At 39.8% G+C, this 15,517-nt stretch overlaps 2 protein-coding genes across 2 annotated transcripts in view; one reads left to right on the forward strand and one right to left on the reverse strand.

The window, feature by feature from the left end:
• Nucleotides 1-243: 243 nt before the first annotated feature.
• On the reverse strand, nt 244-7,122 carry gcfc2 (GC-rich sequence DNA-binding factor 2). Its single transcript, XM_085353462.1, has 18 exons — nt 6,785-7,122; nt 6,119-6,220; nt 5,441-5,650; nt 5,066-5,314; nt 4,743-4,843; nt 4,411-4,562; nt 3,979-4,162; nt 3,654-3,777; nt 3,492-3,543; nt 3,225-3,322; nt 2,754-2,953; nt 2,386-2,530; nt 1,749-1,870; nt 1,540-1,616; nt 1,237-1,303; nt 1,002-1,148; nt 778-914; nt 244-538 (listed from the first exon to the last, which is right to left on the reverse strand). The coding sequence occupies exons 1-18, from the start codon at nt 7,110-7,112 to the stop codon at nt 400-402; spliced, it is 2,634 nt and encodes an 877-aa protein (XP_085209588.1). The 5' UTR covers nt 7,113-7,122; the 3' UTR covers nt 244-399.
• Nucleotides 7,123-8,779: 1,657 nt separating this feature from the next.
• itsn2b (intersectin 2b) overlaps nt 8,780-15,517 on the forward strand; it is a 38,859-nt gene continuing 32,121 nt past the window's right edge. The window contains exon 1 of the mRNA XM_085370624.1: nt 8,780-8,987. The gene's annotated coding sequence lies outside the window, so the exon portion shown is untranslated. The remainder of the gene's footprint in view (nt 8,988-15,517) is intronic.

The following is a 15,517-nucleotide window of genomic DNA, read 5'->3' on the forward strand; positions in this document are numbered from 1 at the left end:
TGCTTCAGATGTCTGTCTTGTCAGCATCTGTTCATAAGAAACCGGACAATTTAATAAGAAAACCTCAACAGGACTGTAGCTTGTGTAGTGATGTCAGTGATAAAAATCTAATGTGGAGTGGGATTAAAGAGAAAAGAAGTTTGTGCGATTTCAAACACCTTAAACGGCAAAAGGTTTAAACAAACAATCACAAAAGGCATTTATTCATAAAAAAAATCCAATTATCCTGTTTAAACAGCGACATATTCACAATTCCAAATTGTAGGAATGTGAATTATTTTACAAACATGTGTTCATCTCAACTATTGCTTCAGTCAAGGTGGAGCATACAGTTTTGTACACGCCACCTCACATTAGGCGGTTGGTATTTCAGTTTGAGCCGTCTTCCCTTGATCTTTTTCAGACCCATGCAGTCTCTGGGTTCAGCAGCTGATGAGAGTAGATGGCATCTTCATAGTGGTATTTTTCTGCTATGGCCATGATGGAGTCGTGGCATCTGATTGTACTCAAAACCTTTAGTAGGTCAACCACAGCAGCCCTATAGCAGAAACACATGATTCTGATTACAACATTTGTTGGGTGGGGGTGGGGAACATCTGCACAAACGTATGAAGATAATGACTTTATAGAAATATTGCTGTCACACTGCAGGAAAGTCTCCAATAGCTTGTGTATCAAGTGAAACAAAAAAATCTAGCAATATAAAATTAATTTAAAAAGGGCATCTATTTGATGTTGACTTATCTTACTGTTTTCTACAAAAACATGCTTTATTACCTGGTGTTGGGATCTGTGGGAGGCTGCTGTTTACAGATGGCATGAACTTTCTGAACTATGTGGTTTCTGAAATTGTGGAGCTGAGGCAAACAGGTGCTCTCCCCTTTAAACCAAGACGGGGGTAAACCATCTGCTATCTGAGGAGGGAGCGAGGAGTGATAAAGCATCATTATCAACGTCAAACTAATATGTAGAACACCAACAACTGTGATGCATTCAAATACCTTTTTGCATGCATAAACAGCATTGTTGGACAACGTGTGACTGCACAGTGTGGTCATGAGGTATCGGTTCAACAGCTTGTCCAGCATCAGTTCCTTCAATACAGACTCGGGGAGCAGTAAATCCCACTTCCCCATATTGCCTAAGAGCTAAATGAAAAGCAATGCAATTGATATTAGCTTGAGAAGTTTCAAAATACAGTCAAAATCTGACACAACACAAATGTCTGAGCAGTACTTTTACAGCTGTCCAGAACCGCTGATCTCTGAAGTGACGCTGAGGTGAAGACGCCTCTTCAAGAAACCTGAATAGAAGATCAGACAGTATAAATAAAGTGCAAATACAACAGGTTTAAATGACCATATCTGACTATTATCTGACAATTTTATCTAATGACTGAAGAGAGTTTTAGATACATTTCCTTATTTAATACAAGGAAGTACTATACTTTGTATCAAATAAGGAACAAAAGGATACAAAATGCAGGTGTTGTACTCAACACCTGATATTCATTTTTAAACACATCAAACAGAAACTCACTTTTTGGGGTACAGGGGAATAAAGACATCTTCATCTACACAGCTTCTCAGCCTGCGAACCAGAGCCTCTGTGAATGCCTGAGTGGGAGACAAATACACAAAATATGTATCTGAAAGTACGACCCAGTAAATAATAGGCACGTTTTAAATGGTAAAAGACAACAGCAAAGGTGAGTTTTGTTTTGAAAAATGTGTAAGTGTTGGCTTTACCTTGACTGGCTTGCTATGCTCTCCTTCAAAGACAGAATAGTCCTCCTTCAGACTGTGGCACACATCAGTCAGACAGACAGACTGTTGGTGGGACATGGGATCCCACACCAGCTCCACATAAGCTGGAAACAAAGACACACAAAGACAGGCAGGGTCAGTATTTGACACATCTCGTGTCTGTAGTTGAGGTCATTATAATGTGCATATGGATTTTTCAAAGACCAGCAGAGAGCAATCAATATAAAAGGCTAAGAGGAATTCAAGGCAAACCTTCGTTCCAATATAACTATACCAGGCAAGGGAGACCACTGTAAAATATTAGTTATAGGCAGAGTGACTTGGTAATTCATTTGGTATGGACTGTTAATTTTGCTGCATAAAGCTATTCTAAATCCCTAAGACGATTCATACATTCTGGACCTAAAAAATGATTTAGATTTGATTATCCACAGCACCTGAAAAGCTGAACCAAAAAGCAAAGTAAAAGAAAAAAATGCTCAGATAATACTGCCTCAGATTAAATCATGAAATGGATTTTAGTTTAAAAATGAAAAAGCAATGACCCCTATGCAGTCCTGTACTTGGATGTTTTTGCTTCTTAAATTATGGGGAGCACAGATCATTGAGTCCACAGTACCAGTCATTTTGGGTACGACGGTCCTCTCTATGACGCTGGACAGCGTCTGTCTGTCTGTGTGCTCCAGCTCTTCGTGGCCATGTCCATGACAAAAGGTCTCCACTGCTGTGAACCATGGGAGGTTTTCAAAGTCTCCACTGGTATCCTGAGACACAACAATAAATCTATGGTTATTGCTGCATATTATAACATCATAACTAATGGCAGCTGTGTTTACAGTTCAATTCCCCAGACATGGATTAAGCCTAGTCCTGGACCACAAACTTTTTTTTTTTTTTTTTTTTTTAAATGCAGGTCTTAGTCTGGGAGTAGCGTTAATCCATGTCTAAAACCTCAAACCCTCTGTATGCGTACACAAGTTCAAGTACTTTTAAAGGGTTCCACGCCAGCAGCTGATGCCTGATGATGGGGTTCAGCAACTTGGGCAGACACAGAGAGATATAAGCATTGTGGTAGGACTCCGAGTAGCATTCCCTCCATTCTTCAAAGCGAGACAGAATCTTTTTAACACTGCAGAAGTCTTCTTGGACATCAGAAAATACTGCCTTAGACCTCAACAGTATGTCAGCTGGAGCAGACACAGAAAGGGGAAGAAAAGAGAGACAGATAAATACACAGGCATCAAGCAAATCAGGATTTTCTCAAGTTTATAGCCTAGAAACTAAAAGAGAAAGCCACAAAGAGAGAAGAGAGTTGCCGTAATAAATAGAAAATATTTATATTGCAGTCTTGCAGAATTTAATTGTATTATACTTCACTGTGTTTAAGGTACACCGTTTTAGCAAAGCCTTCGCCTACAAATTGATGCTCATACAGAGAGCTGAACAACCACGCCTCACCTATGTTCTTCTGCAGCTGCTCCTGCTCTTCTGCTGAAGGTTGTGTGTCTTCAGCCATATCAAAGTCTTCCTCAGTTTTAACACCGACGTTTACCTCACTGGAACACAGAGACAAATATTAAACCCATATCTGTGCAAGACTAGAATGGAGTACCTGCTCAAATGCATGCATATACTTCCTTTTTCTAATACATGAACAGAATAAATTAGAAAAGTAACAAAGCAAACCAGGAAATGTAATCTTGAAAGGTATTTCATTACACTCACCACTGAGTTTCTGATCCATTGGCTGAACTTGCACTCTGCTCTGCTATGTTATCTACAAATTACATACAGTTAATTTAAATATTACATCCTGAGACACACTGCACAGTAGGTTTTAATATACGTGGAGAGACACACACACACACACACACACACTTCACTCACAGCTAAGCTGCTGCAGGTGGTCTGCCTGCTCCTTAATCTTCTCTCGTCTCTGAGCCAACAGCGCCTCCATCTGGTCAGACAGCAGAGTGTGCAACTCCAGCTCCAGAGAGTTTATCTCAACAACCTTCAGCAAATAAAAGGAGAGTCACCTAAATTATTGTGGGATTATTTATCTGGGATAATTTAGTCAAGTATTGAGAAAAAAAAAACAGATAATGCTGTACTGGTTTATATCATATGAATACACAGTAGAACAATTTAAAGCTTAAAGATAAACTACTCTTTTTTCAGTTGTTGCTTTAAATGTTAACTTTTCTTTTCTGACCTTCTCCTGCAAACACTCCACCATGTTGTGGGCATAAGTCGTCATGGTCCTGTAAAACTTAAGCTGCTTCTCTGAGGAGCTTTCCTCCAGATTCTCCAACGAGGTTTTAGCACCCTCAACATCGCCCTCCATCCTTCTGAGCTCTGCCTGGCGTGCTCTGTACACCTCCTTCAACGAATCAAGTCTAGGAAGAAAAAAAATATTACAAAGTGGAGGAGTTAAGTGTACAATGGGGGGAAATGTGTGTTGCATGTTTTGGCAGCATGCAGTAATAAAAGCACAGTGTATAAATGTAATGTTTATTGGCCTCTGGAATCATGCTAATAGGAATTACTACTGCTGTACAGTGTATCATTTAAACATTTAATCCTAATCTGTTCTGTCATTAATATTTTAAATCGTTATAGTGTGTGGAATAAAGAGCAAACTAACTTTCCAGCGATCCTTCTCTTGACCGTTGAGACAGTGACAGGGGGAAGCATCTTTGGAACTTTGACTCCTGCAGATTTCTTCTTCTGTCTTCCTCTATCTCGCCTGCTTATGCTACTGCTGCTGTAGCTGCTGGACTCACTGCCAGATGGGCTCTAATGAAAAATATCAGGATAAAAGGAGGATAAAAAGACAAAAAGCAATGACAGCAGAACAATGCAAAAAGACACACATAAAGGTATAAAACAGGTGCATAACTTACAGTAACAGCATTTATAGATATGTGCTAACAGAATAATGAGAATCAAAAACAAGATGTTAATTGGCCCTCATACCTGCTCCCCTGGTCGTCTTTTGACTCCCTTCCCAATTTGTGTCTCTTCCCAGAGTTCCTGCTCCTCCCCATCAGTCCCTGACCGACTGCCATCACTTTCTCCTAAAACACACAGAATAGGACAATTAAAATTCACGGTTTGGTTAAAATCCATACGAACTATTCAGACAGGCCTATTATGACAAATTTCACCTTTCTTTTTTAACTTAAACAGCTTTCACATTTTCATGCTTCCCCACCGTTCTTCTTCTCTCTACACCTGCCATTTCTCTCTCTCTTTCTCACCTCCTCATACTATTTTTTCTGTATCCCGCCCTCTCATACCAAGTTTCTCAGCAATTCTTTCCCTGATGCTCCTCATCCGTGGGGCAAACTCGATTCTCCTCTCATGATCATCCAGCTCATTATCATCATCATCGACTCTGTCATCTTCATCCTCCCTGCTGTAGTGATCTGGTGTGCTGCCAGCTGAACTCTGGCCATCTCTACTGAGGGGAATGAATTCTTTCTGGGTTCGATTGGCACGACGCCGTCTCTTGGCTGCCTCGATCTCTCTAGCATTGGGGATATTTACTGCAGGCACAAACAAAGCAGAAGAAATTTAAAAACACAGCCATGAATCCAGATTAACAACTGATGATTTTAATCATATCATGTAGTCCTAACAATCTGAGAGTCCTTCTCTTTGACAAAACATACCGGGCGTATAAGAAGAACTGCTAGAGTCTGAGGCTGAGCTGGCTGAAGGAGATCCCACTCCACGTTCATTGCTATCACTGTCATCATTGCTCCCATTATCCTTGTCATCATCATCATCATCTTCGTCGTCATCATCCACAGAATGTGGTGACGCCTGACTGCTATAATCTTGCCTGGGTGAAGCAGATGATGAGACAGCACCACCAGCCCCTGAAGGTGGAAGAGAGAACAGGAAGCCATTGATTTTAGCTAAAAGGCATAAAAATGTTTATTCTGTCTACTCACCAAAAATGTGTTCTGGTATACATTAGATATTGCAAAGAATCTATATATGTAAACCCTTAACAGTATAATCTTAAGATTAGAAAGGATTAGAAAAATAGTCATTTTGGTTTATTTATGACCAAAAGGGATTTGAAAACACATCAATTTCTGTCAAATAAGTTATCACAGCCTCATTGCCTCTACCAAAATCATCTCTAAACTGCAGAGACTAAACCAGGAAAAAACCTGTGAACACATGGATCTGTTGCTGTCACTTCCCTACTCATCACCTCCTATGGAATGGATGCATTCTTTTGGATACACATATCACACCTGTCCAGTGAGTGTATTTAATGCACATATACTGTATTCAAGATCTGTTTCTAAGAGTTCTTGTTCCCATCATGGACCTACCTGTGCTGACGATGGTCTTGGCAGGCGGAGCCTCCTTCTTCCTAATTTGGAACAGAACTGTTTTCTCAGATGACTTCTTCAATTTAAACGTAGACTCCTCAGCTATGAGAAGGTGAAACAAACCAGAATTATATGCCGTTACATTGGGCAATCACCGCCAACCGCCATCCTCTGTTAGGATGATCAGACCACTACAAACTAAATGTTGGGTATTCCAGCTGCAGCTCTGTTAGATAATCCTCACTGGGTTTCAATATGGATTCCCCCATAGATCAGCTTTTCTTCATAAGTCACACGTTTTTAGGGGGGAATCGTATGTTTTTACTTTTGCAAAGTAGAGCCACACAAAATGTGTGACATTGTCTCAATATGTGGGAAATGGTGTCTATTGTCACCTTCGGGTCCAATAAAGTAAAACACATGGGGTTCAAGAGGCATCTGGGCAGATGATGTGGACAGATGACAGGGAAAGCACTGACAGTGGATAAAATCATTTAGGAACTCTATGAACTGTCACTGTATCTTTGAGGTTTAGGTTCTTCACCTCTTTTACCAACAGATAACAGGAGATTAATATTTCCAAATTCCTAACGTTGCTCTAAAGTTGTCAGTGAGCTGAGGAGTCAAAGATATTTACCTTAAAGCGCCTCGTTTACATTTACTTACCTTCCTTATCATCGGAGAAACTCAAAACAGAGGTTTCTTTCTTTTTGGTCCCCTCCTGGTCTTTCTTTCTCTCTTCTCTTTCTTCTGTCATTTCCACGCTCTCCCCGTCTTCTCCGTCACTGGAATCCGGCTTCGGAGGCGTCGCTTCCCGCTTGGAGCTGCAAGTGATGCCGCGGCTCTGCGCGGCTTTAAGGGGCTTATTTACCACAGCTGGAGCGGTTTTCTCCGGGTTTTCCTCTCCTTCTTCGCTCTTCTTTGGCTGGTCCTCATCATCGCTGGAGCAGTCTTTTCTTTGCCGAAAGTTTCTCCGGGGTTTCTTGTTGAACATTTTGCTCCACTCACCATGGAGGTAGCAAAGTTGTAAACTAGCCGTAAACCGCGAAAATCGTTTGGAAATGTCGCAAAGCTGCCGCAAGTACGCCTCAAGGGAATATGGGTAATAGAGTACATGTTTAGTTTTTCAGAAGAAAAACGCTTGCACATTATAGTAAACTAAACACAAACGATGATATTCCACAGAAATAAATAATAATAATTAACAATAGTTAGTCATCTCATTAAAATTACTACATAAAGCAGCGCTCTGTGGGAATAAACTGGAGTCAAAACAGAACCTGGGATGAAAATAGCACTTTTTTAAAACTTTACTAGGTTAGAGGAACCACACGGACACAAACAGAAAAACACAAACTATTGACAATGTGTAGCAGTGAATGATATACACAGCATCGCTATTATAGTTTTGTATTATTTATTAAGTTTTTTTTAGATATCAGTTAAATAAAAATTCGTTGTACTTCTTAGCTGAGTTTTCCATGACCACAGTAACCAGTCATGTTCTTGCGTATATCCACTGAAGCAGTTTTAAATAACATTACATGAATTAATGTTAAAGAACATCACATGAAGTAAAAACTATTGGTTTAACTGTAGGTGGAAAAATATATGTTTGTAGGTTTTAGAAGATAGACTCCTTATGTCCTTCACAGTGGTCCACTGCCTATTATTCCCCATATTTTGCAAACGATATACAAAAGACCAGACTATAATTCATTGTCTTAGTTACTTAGTTACTGGGATTAAATCGTGTTTTTAAATGCAACTGCTATATCAGTAGTGGGCATGTATGGTACGTAATGAGTGTTCATGGAGGCAGGAGATCTGTTAACATTAAAATTATCATCCACTGAATTTTCTATAATTTAAAAAAAATCTCTTTGCAGCCATCATGCATTCCCTCAGAGCTTGTGATCTCGTCCCACTGAAGCAGCCAAATCTGGCCAAATTACAGTCCAGGTAAGTTACTAAGAAATTTCCAACCAGTTTTGGAAATGACTGATTGCTGGACACCCAACTGCCACCCACATTAAACAAGATGTCTAATTTAAGGCAACAGTGTCCCTTCAAAGTCTGGATTATTTGGGTGTTATCCCAATTCTGAGCTTTGGAAATTTACACAGCTAAACCCGGTTAAAAACAGGCAATGATTTGATTTACCGATCTAATACAGTACATTATTAGTTGGCTATATAGGCTGATCCAAATTTCCAAAGTGAGCTACTCTTTGTGACTTTAATCGCAGAGGATTTCTGAATTGTTTCTTGCAAATGTGCAATTGTGTAATCTCAGAATATATGACTATATAATCTCAGAGTGTATGGCTGTATAATCTCAGAACACATGACTGTATAATCACAGAACGTGTACCTATATAATTTCAAAATATATGACTGTATACTGTCAGAATATCCTTATCTCATAATTTGTCATGAATAATCTCCAAGTCATACAAGGATTTTAATCTCTTCTCCATTATTCTCCTAGTCTGGCTCCATATTGTATAATATTACCCTCACTTGTCTCTTATCTGCCTCCCATCCCATCGATTGTTCTCCTTCTCCATCTGTTCCACTTTTATTCCTCCCTTTCTCTCTCCTCCCACTTGCCGGACGTTAGCAGCGCCTCACAGGCTCCAATCACTCGTCGTCAGCCATGTTGTTGGTGTGACACACCGAGCTGTCAGCAACAGGTTCTCTTGAGCAGAAACGTTAACAAACTTAACATATCTCCTGAAAACGGCAGCTCTCCGCGGATACTAAACTTTGAGAGCGTGTGTGGGAAACCGTCCAGAAGTGGTGGCTCGTCATTTGCGGCCTCTCGAAAGCTCAGAAGTTGATGTTTTTGAACCGTAGCGGTGAGAGAGGTAGGCAAGCGAAACTGCTTATCTAAGCATGACCGTAAGTTTGATGTTCTCATAATAATCCTTTATAGACTCCCTGTTGACTTTTCGATATTTTTAATGACTTTTCCGTGTTCGTGTTTCCTTGTGTACCTTGTTTAATTTGAAAATTTGAAAATATGAAAGGAAAAAGTGTTCAGAGGTGATGCTTCACCGTGGGTGCCAAACAACCTGGGACCGTCAGAGTTGGGTTAGCTTGCTAAGTTGTGTGTTTTCATTAAATGTTTTTTGTGGACAATCAGATGAGGAGTGTTTGTTGGCGCTTATTTTATGGCGAAAGTGTATCTGGGAGGTTTGTGAGAGCAGATTTGCAGGAAAGTCTCCTAAATTCCTTTTGGTTCAAACTAGTTGAGCAGGTTGCAGGCAGGTCTCAATGACTGGTGACAAGTGATCAGGGAATGCGACTCTTTCGGTTTATCTAGAGACACATAAACAGAGATGAAGGTTGTAAATGACGTTACCGTCCCCAAGTGGAAATGTTTGTATGAATTATTGGCCTGCTCGGTCTCAATTGTGCAAAGTGACCTAATTGGTGAAAGCCGAGGCCCACACAAATATATTTAATGAAAGAATTCAAAATATATTTCTTGTGTTAATTCCAACTCAATAGCTGACAGGGTTACTTCACCATATTTATTATAGGCTACTGTAGATTGGTGCTGCTGCACCCAATCGTTCTTCCCTGCGAAATCTCTGTTTTTACAATTAATTAAGACCATGAACAGTGAGCTTGGGGGGAGCTAACTGAAATAGTATTGGGATTGTAGAAAACTATTATCCACACATCTATGCATTTTCTGAATTGCTTATCCAATTCAGGATCGTGGGGGTTCTGGAGCATGTCCCGGCTGTAATAAGATCAGAGGTGGGGTGCACCCTGGACAGGTCGCCAGTCTACCACAGGGCTAACATTAACACCTACAGCCAGTTTACAATCAACAATTAACCTAACATACAAGTCCTTGGGCTGTGAGAGAAAACTCACGCAGAAGGGTCCCAAGCCTGGAGGGTAATCCCATTCCTTCTTGCTGGGAAGTGCTAATCACTGCACTACTATGCCGCTCACTAATAATAAAAATTATTAAAAATTAAAATATAATGAGGGAAAATTCTTTTAGTTTTTATAAGTCTGGTCAAACTGGGTCAACAAAACTTAAACCAGGAGGTATTCGTGCATATGATCAACTATAACTAAAGTGAAGGTAATAAAAACTTAACTGAAATAAGGGAACACAATGTGGAAAGTAACTGAACTGAAATAAAAATTAATCTGGAAACATGATACAATCTACAAATAATATGAACTACTGTGAGTGATGATTGCAAATAAGTTTAATTAAAAAACTTGGGGGGAAAATGCAGGATAACATATTGCAGCATTTATCTTTCTAACTTGGCAGGATGTTGTTTAAAAACCACATCAGCACAAAAAATTATCATCATTTGCTCCGGTGCTGTCTATTTCAGTGCAAATATTTTGTTATTGCATAACACTGATAAGTTGAGAGATAGTTCTTTTAGCTTTTTTTTTTTTTTTTTAAAAAGAGTCTTTTACCCGAAGGCCAACCTTATTAGAGAGTTGCTTGGAAAAAAAATAAGTGACAGAGATTTAGAGAAAATGCTTGAAAGGTCTGGAATGAAGTGCATGCTGAGTGTATCTGCTGTTCTTTTCTTTTGAGAAAAGCAATATTCCACCAGTGTAGCGTTTATCCTACCAGCACTGGGTAGTCATTTTGTTCCCCTAAATTGACAGGAAAATGCACAAATGTCTCTCTAATAAGGTAACAAAGACTTATGGCCTTTAATATATGTGGGCACATCATGTTTGCGTACATCATCACCTACCAGAGTTCTGTTGTAGGCTATTAAAACCCTGAAATCAGCAAAATATTAAAGTGGTTAACATGCTGAGTTAGTACAGGGAGGAGTCTTACCAAGCTGCAGCTCTTTGTGTCCAATCCTAACTTGATGCTTGTCATTTTAATACTGGACACTAAGCAGCAGCCTACCGTTTTCCTCATCCAACTTCCATTTATTATATAAATATTGGTCCGACATTAACTTGTCAGTCAAACCAGACTCGCAGTCTTTTTTAAGTTGGCAGTGGTGAAGCATTGCCATGTTCCCACTGAGCCACATGCACAAGCCAAACAACAAATTTAGAAGTGTACGTTCTCCAGCCCTGTCATATTCAGATAGATGGACAAATCAAGGTGAGTCAAACCCAGGCTAAAAGAGGGAGAGGTGTGCCATGCCTCTTAAGAAAACAAAATCTGGCATTGCAAACATAGTTAATCAAACCCAATCTGAAACGCTGCTGGTTTGCTTTGCAGCCCTGAGCGTGGTAGATGGGTGTTTACTGCAGAGCGGGTGGATGCTGAAGTATCACTTTAATAAAACTACCCGTTAGTTGTCTCTGTATTGTGGGAAGGAATTGAAAATACACATTAAAAACAGCTGAAGAGAAAGCTTGGGTAATTTTACTGTACACAAAGGAGGACACAGAGGGGAAGAAAGGGTGTCATCGGGCAGAAACAGAACTGTGGATGGAGTTGATGTCATTGGTGTGAGGTCAGTGAGCGAGGCGGCAGAAAATCAATCATTCCTTAGAACGGCATTCACGCAGTGTTTGTCTCTGAAAAGAGCAGTGATGATGACAGGACTGGCAGGGTGCAGTTTTACATGCAAAGTTATGAGAGTTGGTGAGAAAGTTGGGGGGGGGTTGCTCAAAAGATGGTCACGAATGAGGAACTTGAGCAAGGAGAATATGTTTCTGTTCTCAGTCTCATCCCTATCCCTGACAGTGTTACGTCATGTTTGTTATTTCTTGATTCACTCTAAGCAAGGGTGGAATGGCAGTGAGGTACACAGTAGCACAAAGCAAAAGGTATAAACAGACAGAAAGAAAGGCACATATGGTTCAAAGTGTCTACTGAAGAAGCTAAGGTCAGAAACAGTCATGCCATTTATCCAACAGGTTTCACTGTTGTGTATGCTAACTGATAGACAAGCAGGTCCACAGCAGAACTCCAAAGAGCAAATTGATATGCATATAAACACAAAAACTCTTGATTGTAGTTTGTAAAGAAAAGCTCTTTCCGCAATGGAATTTAGACTGTTATGGTCGAAGAAAAATAAGATCTAATGTCCCACTGTTCATTTTGATTATTTCTTTCAGTATACAGTGGTTATGTGGTGTTATGGACATCAGTGTTACTGTTTTGCTGGCTGTTAGCAAGTATACTACAGTGTTTCACCACCTCTCCACCATTGTGAAAGAGCTGTTTCATGAACTGCAGGTTGGGACACTGAGTCACATGTCTATTTATGTACCGAACTATGACAAAAGCAATGGCTATTGCATGTGTGTTCACACCAAGATGAGTGGACACATTAGGCAGACTTATGTGTTTTGCTACCCAGGGGTTTATCATATTTTCCACTTCTCAGAATTCTAGTTATACAGACAAGCTGTATAACAGCTGTTCTTTTTTGGGTTGTTTTATTTTTAAATCCAGAACTACACAAGGTTTTTAAAAAATATTGTTCATGCACACACTGTAACTCAAAAACAGCATCACACACAAATAGAGCTAGAATTAGGAGGAAGTCAAAGTGTTGGGCATAGGAACATCAGTAGCTTGGATTCTTGCTGTTATTCAGATTTGAAGACATGCATTGCGGTTGCTGCTCTATTGTCATTACAGAGAGCTTCTGTTCACTACTACTGTAGTGCATTCAGAGGTTTTTAGACATTCAAGTTTTTATTTCAGTTTTTTTACAGAACTATGTACATTACGCCACACTTATTGTAAACTTTGGTAAATCAATGAAAATATCAAATTTTCTTTTTCATTTATATGTTGATTATAGCAGCAGTAACAGCCTCAGTCCTTTGTGGGAATTATCACATATGTTTGACACACCTTTCTTTTGGACGTTTCTACGTTTTCTATCGTTTTTCAAACTCAACACAACTCATAAGGAGTGTTGGTCCACAGTAAATTCACAGTCTGAGAGCTTTGTTGGGTTTGTGCCCAGATTGTGGCAGGGTCAGTTCAAGATTGTCAGTGGGGAGCCACCCTGTGTTTTCTTGGCAGGATCCTTAAGGTTGTTGTCTTGTTGAAAACCACAGATCCTGAGCGCCCAGTCTCTGCCTGGTGTCTCCTGCAAATGCTGTTGGGAACTGTGGCTTTATTTAAAAGTTCATATTTCAAACCATAGACAGTATAAAAGACCTACCAGGATGTCACCTTTTGAAGTTTTGTTTTGAAGCCTTGAGATGAACGTCAATAAAGGTAGCTGTTTTCCTAATAGATCAGGGGTGTCAAACTCAAATACACAGTGGGCCAAAATTCAAAACTAGAACAAGGTCGCGGGCTAACATTAATATTTATTGAAAAATATCTTCCTCCAGATTTAAGAATGAATCTCTTCTTATGGACTCAAACAAGTTTTGCTGAAAAACTGAATGTGGAACAAGCAAAGCTTAATACTAAACAATGTATATATTAGCTGTATAATACCAGTAGGCCAGCTCTAATAGTAATTTGGTATGGCTTCGCGGGCCAAATGTAATTAGGCTGCGGGCCAGAGTTTGACACCTATGTAATAGACTTTTATAGGATTAGAAGTTTTTTGCAACTACAGCTATCGCCATCTGGTGGCCACTAGGTAAAATCCACATTTTTTTTAGGGGCTTCTTATTTTTGTAACAAGGAAGCTATGTCCATCCTCTTTATGCTCTCTGAGTTAAATTCAACAAACATAAGTAGAATAATATATAGCTCACTTAACTTGTCACGGTTTCCATTGGATCTTTTTTTCTTTTGGTTTCACAAGACTTTTTTTCAGCTTTGCGAGTTTCTCTTGTTTGTCTGGTACTAAGCTCACCACCTTTCACAAATTGTATCTGCCTGCCTGTCTCCTAAATGTAGTTAGAGGTGCATTTTTCTGCTTTCGTATTTGATAACTATCAGCACATGGCTTCTAGGTGAGTTATTTCGCCTGCTTGCAGTAATGGCACATTCCATCTACAAGGCAGCTGTCTCCTTGATAGAGCGATTCAGTTGTGTCAAAACAGTGCATCTAGCTTAGAATCTGTTTTTGCTTTTCCTTTTCCTACTTGTTTTTAGATGTTTTTAAAAGGTTCTGTATCACTGGTTAAGTATAGATGAGGTTAGTTTTTAAGTTAGGTGGAGCTCTGGTTGTTGATCTTCACTCTGATTTTACCTTCGGGGAGTCTATGCAAATGGTGGTGCAGAGGTATTCATTTAGCAGCACAAGGCTTCTACTGAGGCAGTGTGTATTTATGTGGAGGGCGACTCCAGAAGGTATTTGCATGAAGTTTGCAAAGCTGACTCTGCCACTGAGGTCACTCCTTTGTGCTAGCCAAGTCCGACGTTCAGTCGGTCAGTTGGTCAGGCAGCCGCCCTGTGAGGAAAGTTAGACTGCTTGCTTACTGTGGAAACAGTAAACCTTAAAGCCAACAGTCTGCTGCTTTCTTTCACTTATTCATTCAGATTCCTGTAGTGTTGGGTTACCAGACATTAGATTCCATGACTTCAGTGTCAGTGGCTTTCAAATACCTCCATAAGTAAGTACATTTCTTGAAAGGAACAACCAAACCATCCATTGTCACTGCTGATGGCAATATAGAGAGTACAATGATATGCTCTAAATTCATTTAAAACTAGTACGATTGTATTTGATGCTCTCCATCTAAACAGCTAGGAAAATAGATGGGAGAAGCAGAGGAAAGAATGGATGATCAGAGATATCGAATAAGAGTATGGTCTGACTCGGGAAAGGAAGGAGAGAGGGAGAGTGACAGATGGCAGGCAGTAGATTAGCCCTCTCTTGTTATTCTCTGCCCTTGTAAGAGTGTCAGCCAGGCACTTTCTTTCTGTTTTTTTTCTCTCCCTCATTCATATTCTCATGCACAGGCTTCTTGTCACCAGATATGTCAGTAATCACCTATAAATGACTCTTTAATCTGGAATACTGTGTCAGTTTCAACCACAGCTCTCACGCTTATTTTTTAGGACATTAAAAGCTGCCTCTCTCTCGCCAAGATCTGTGATCACTTCCTGTCAACTGATGTTGATTAAGGAAATGCTTCTGTTCGTAGGTTAGGCAGGAAGTGCTGAGCGGAATGATTAGAATTTCTCTCCTGCTTTTCCTCCTCCACCTTCATCATGTGAATCTGAGCGGCCGATGGCAGTGTGATGATAACAGGGAAAGTTGTCATTCTAAAGATGCGAATATGAAATGAAAAGAGAAAATGTGAAGAAAATAGTTGACGTACCAGTCGGACAGTTAAAGATTACATCTGTATTCAGTGTTGCATTACTACTGTTATTAATGGTTCTATAAATAAGTTCACACGACATTCATAACTGTCTCAGATCTAAACAATTCTGTTCTGTTGTGCATGTTGTAATGATCATTTAACAGGAAGAGTGCTACAGCAGCCACAGATAAGACCTATAACT

This window comes from Diplotaxodon limnothrissa, linkage group LG1 (assembly GCF_057381915.1).
Source record: "Diplotaxodon limnothrissa isolate DT_005_m linkage group LG1, D_limnothrissa_male_GT1.1, whole genome shotgun sequence".
NCBI classification, from domain to species: domain Eukaryota; kingdom Metazoa; phylum Chordata; class Actinopteri; order Cichliformes; family Cichlidae; genus Diplotaxodon; species Diplotaxodon limnothrissa.

What these genes read in the sequence shown, in the direction of transcription:
- gcfc2 (XM_085353462.1), bottom strand. Translation starts at nt 7,112, where the DNA reads ATGTTCAACAAGAAACCCCGGAGAAACTTTCGGCAAAGAAAAGACTGC. An exon ending in TTTCTCCGATGATAAGGAAG is followed by an intron (nt 6,221 to 6,784) that starts GTAAGTAAATGT and finishes ACCTTCTCATAG; the next exon opens with CTGAGGAGTCTACGTTTAAA. An exon ending in CAGTTCTTCTTATACGCCCG is followed by an intron (nt 5,315 to 5,440) that starts GTATGTTTTGTC and finishes TTGTGCCTGCAG; the next exon opens with TAAATATCCCCAATGCTAGA.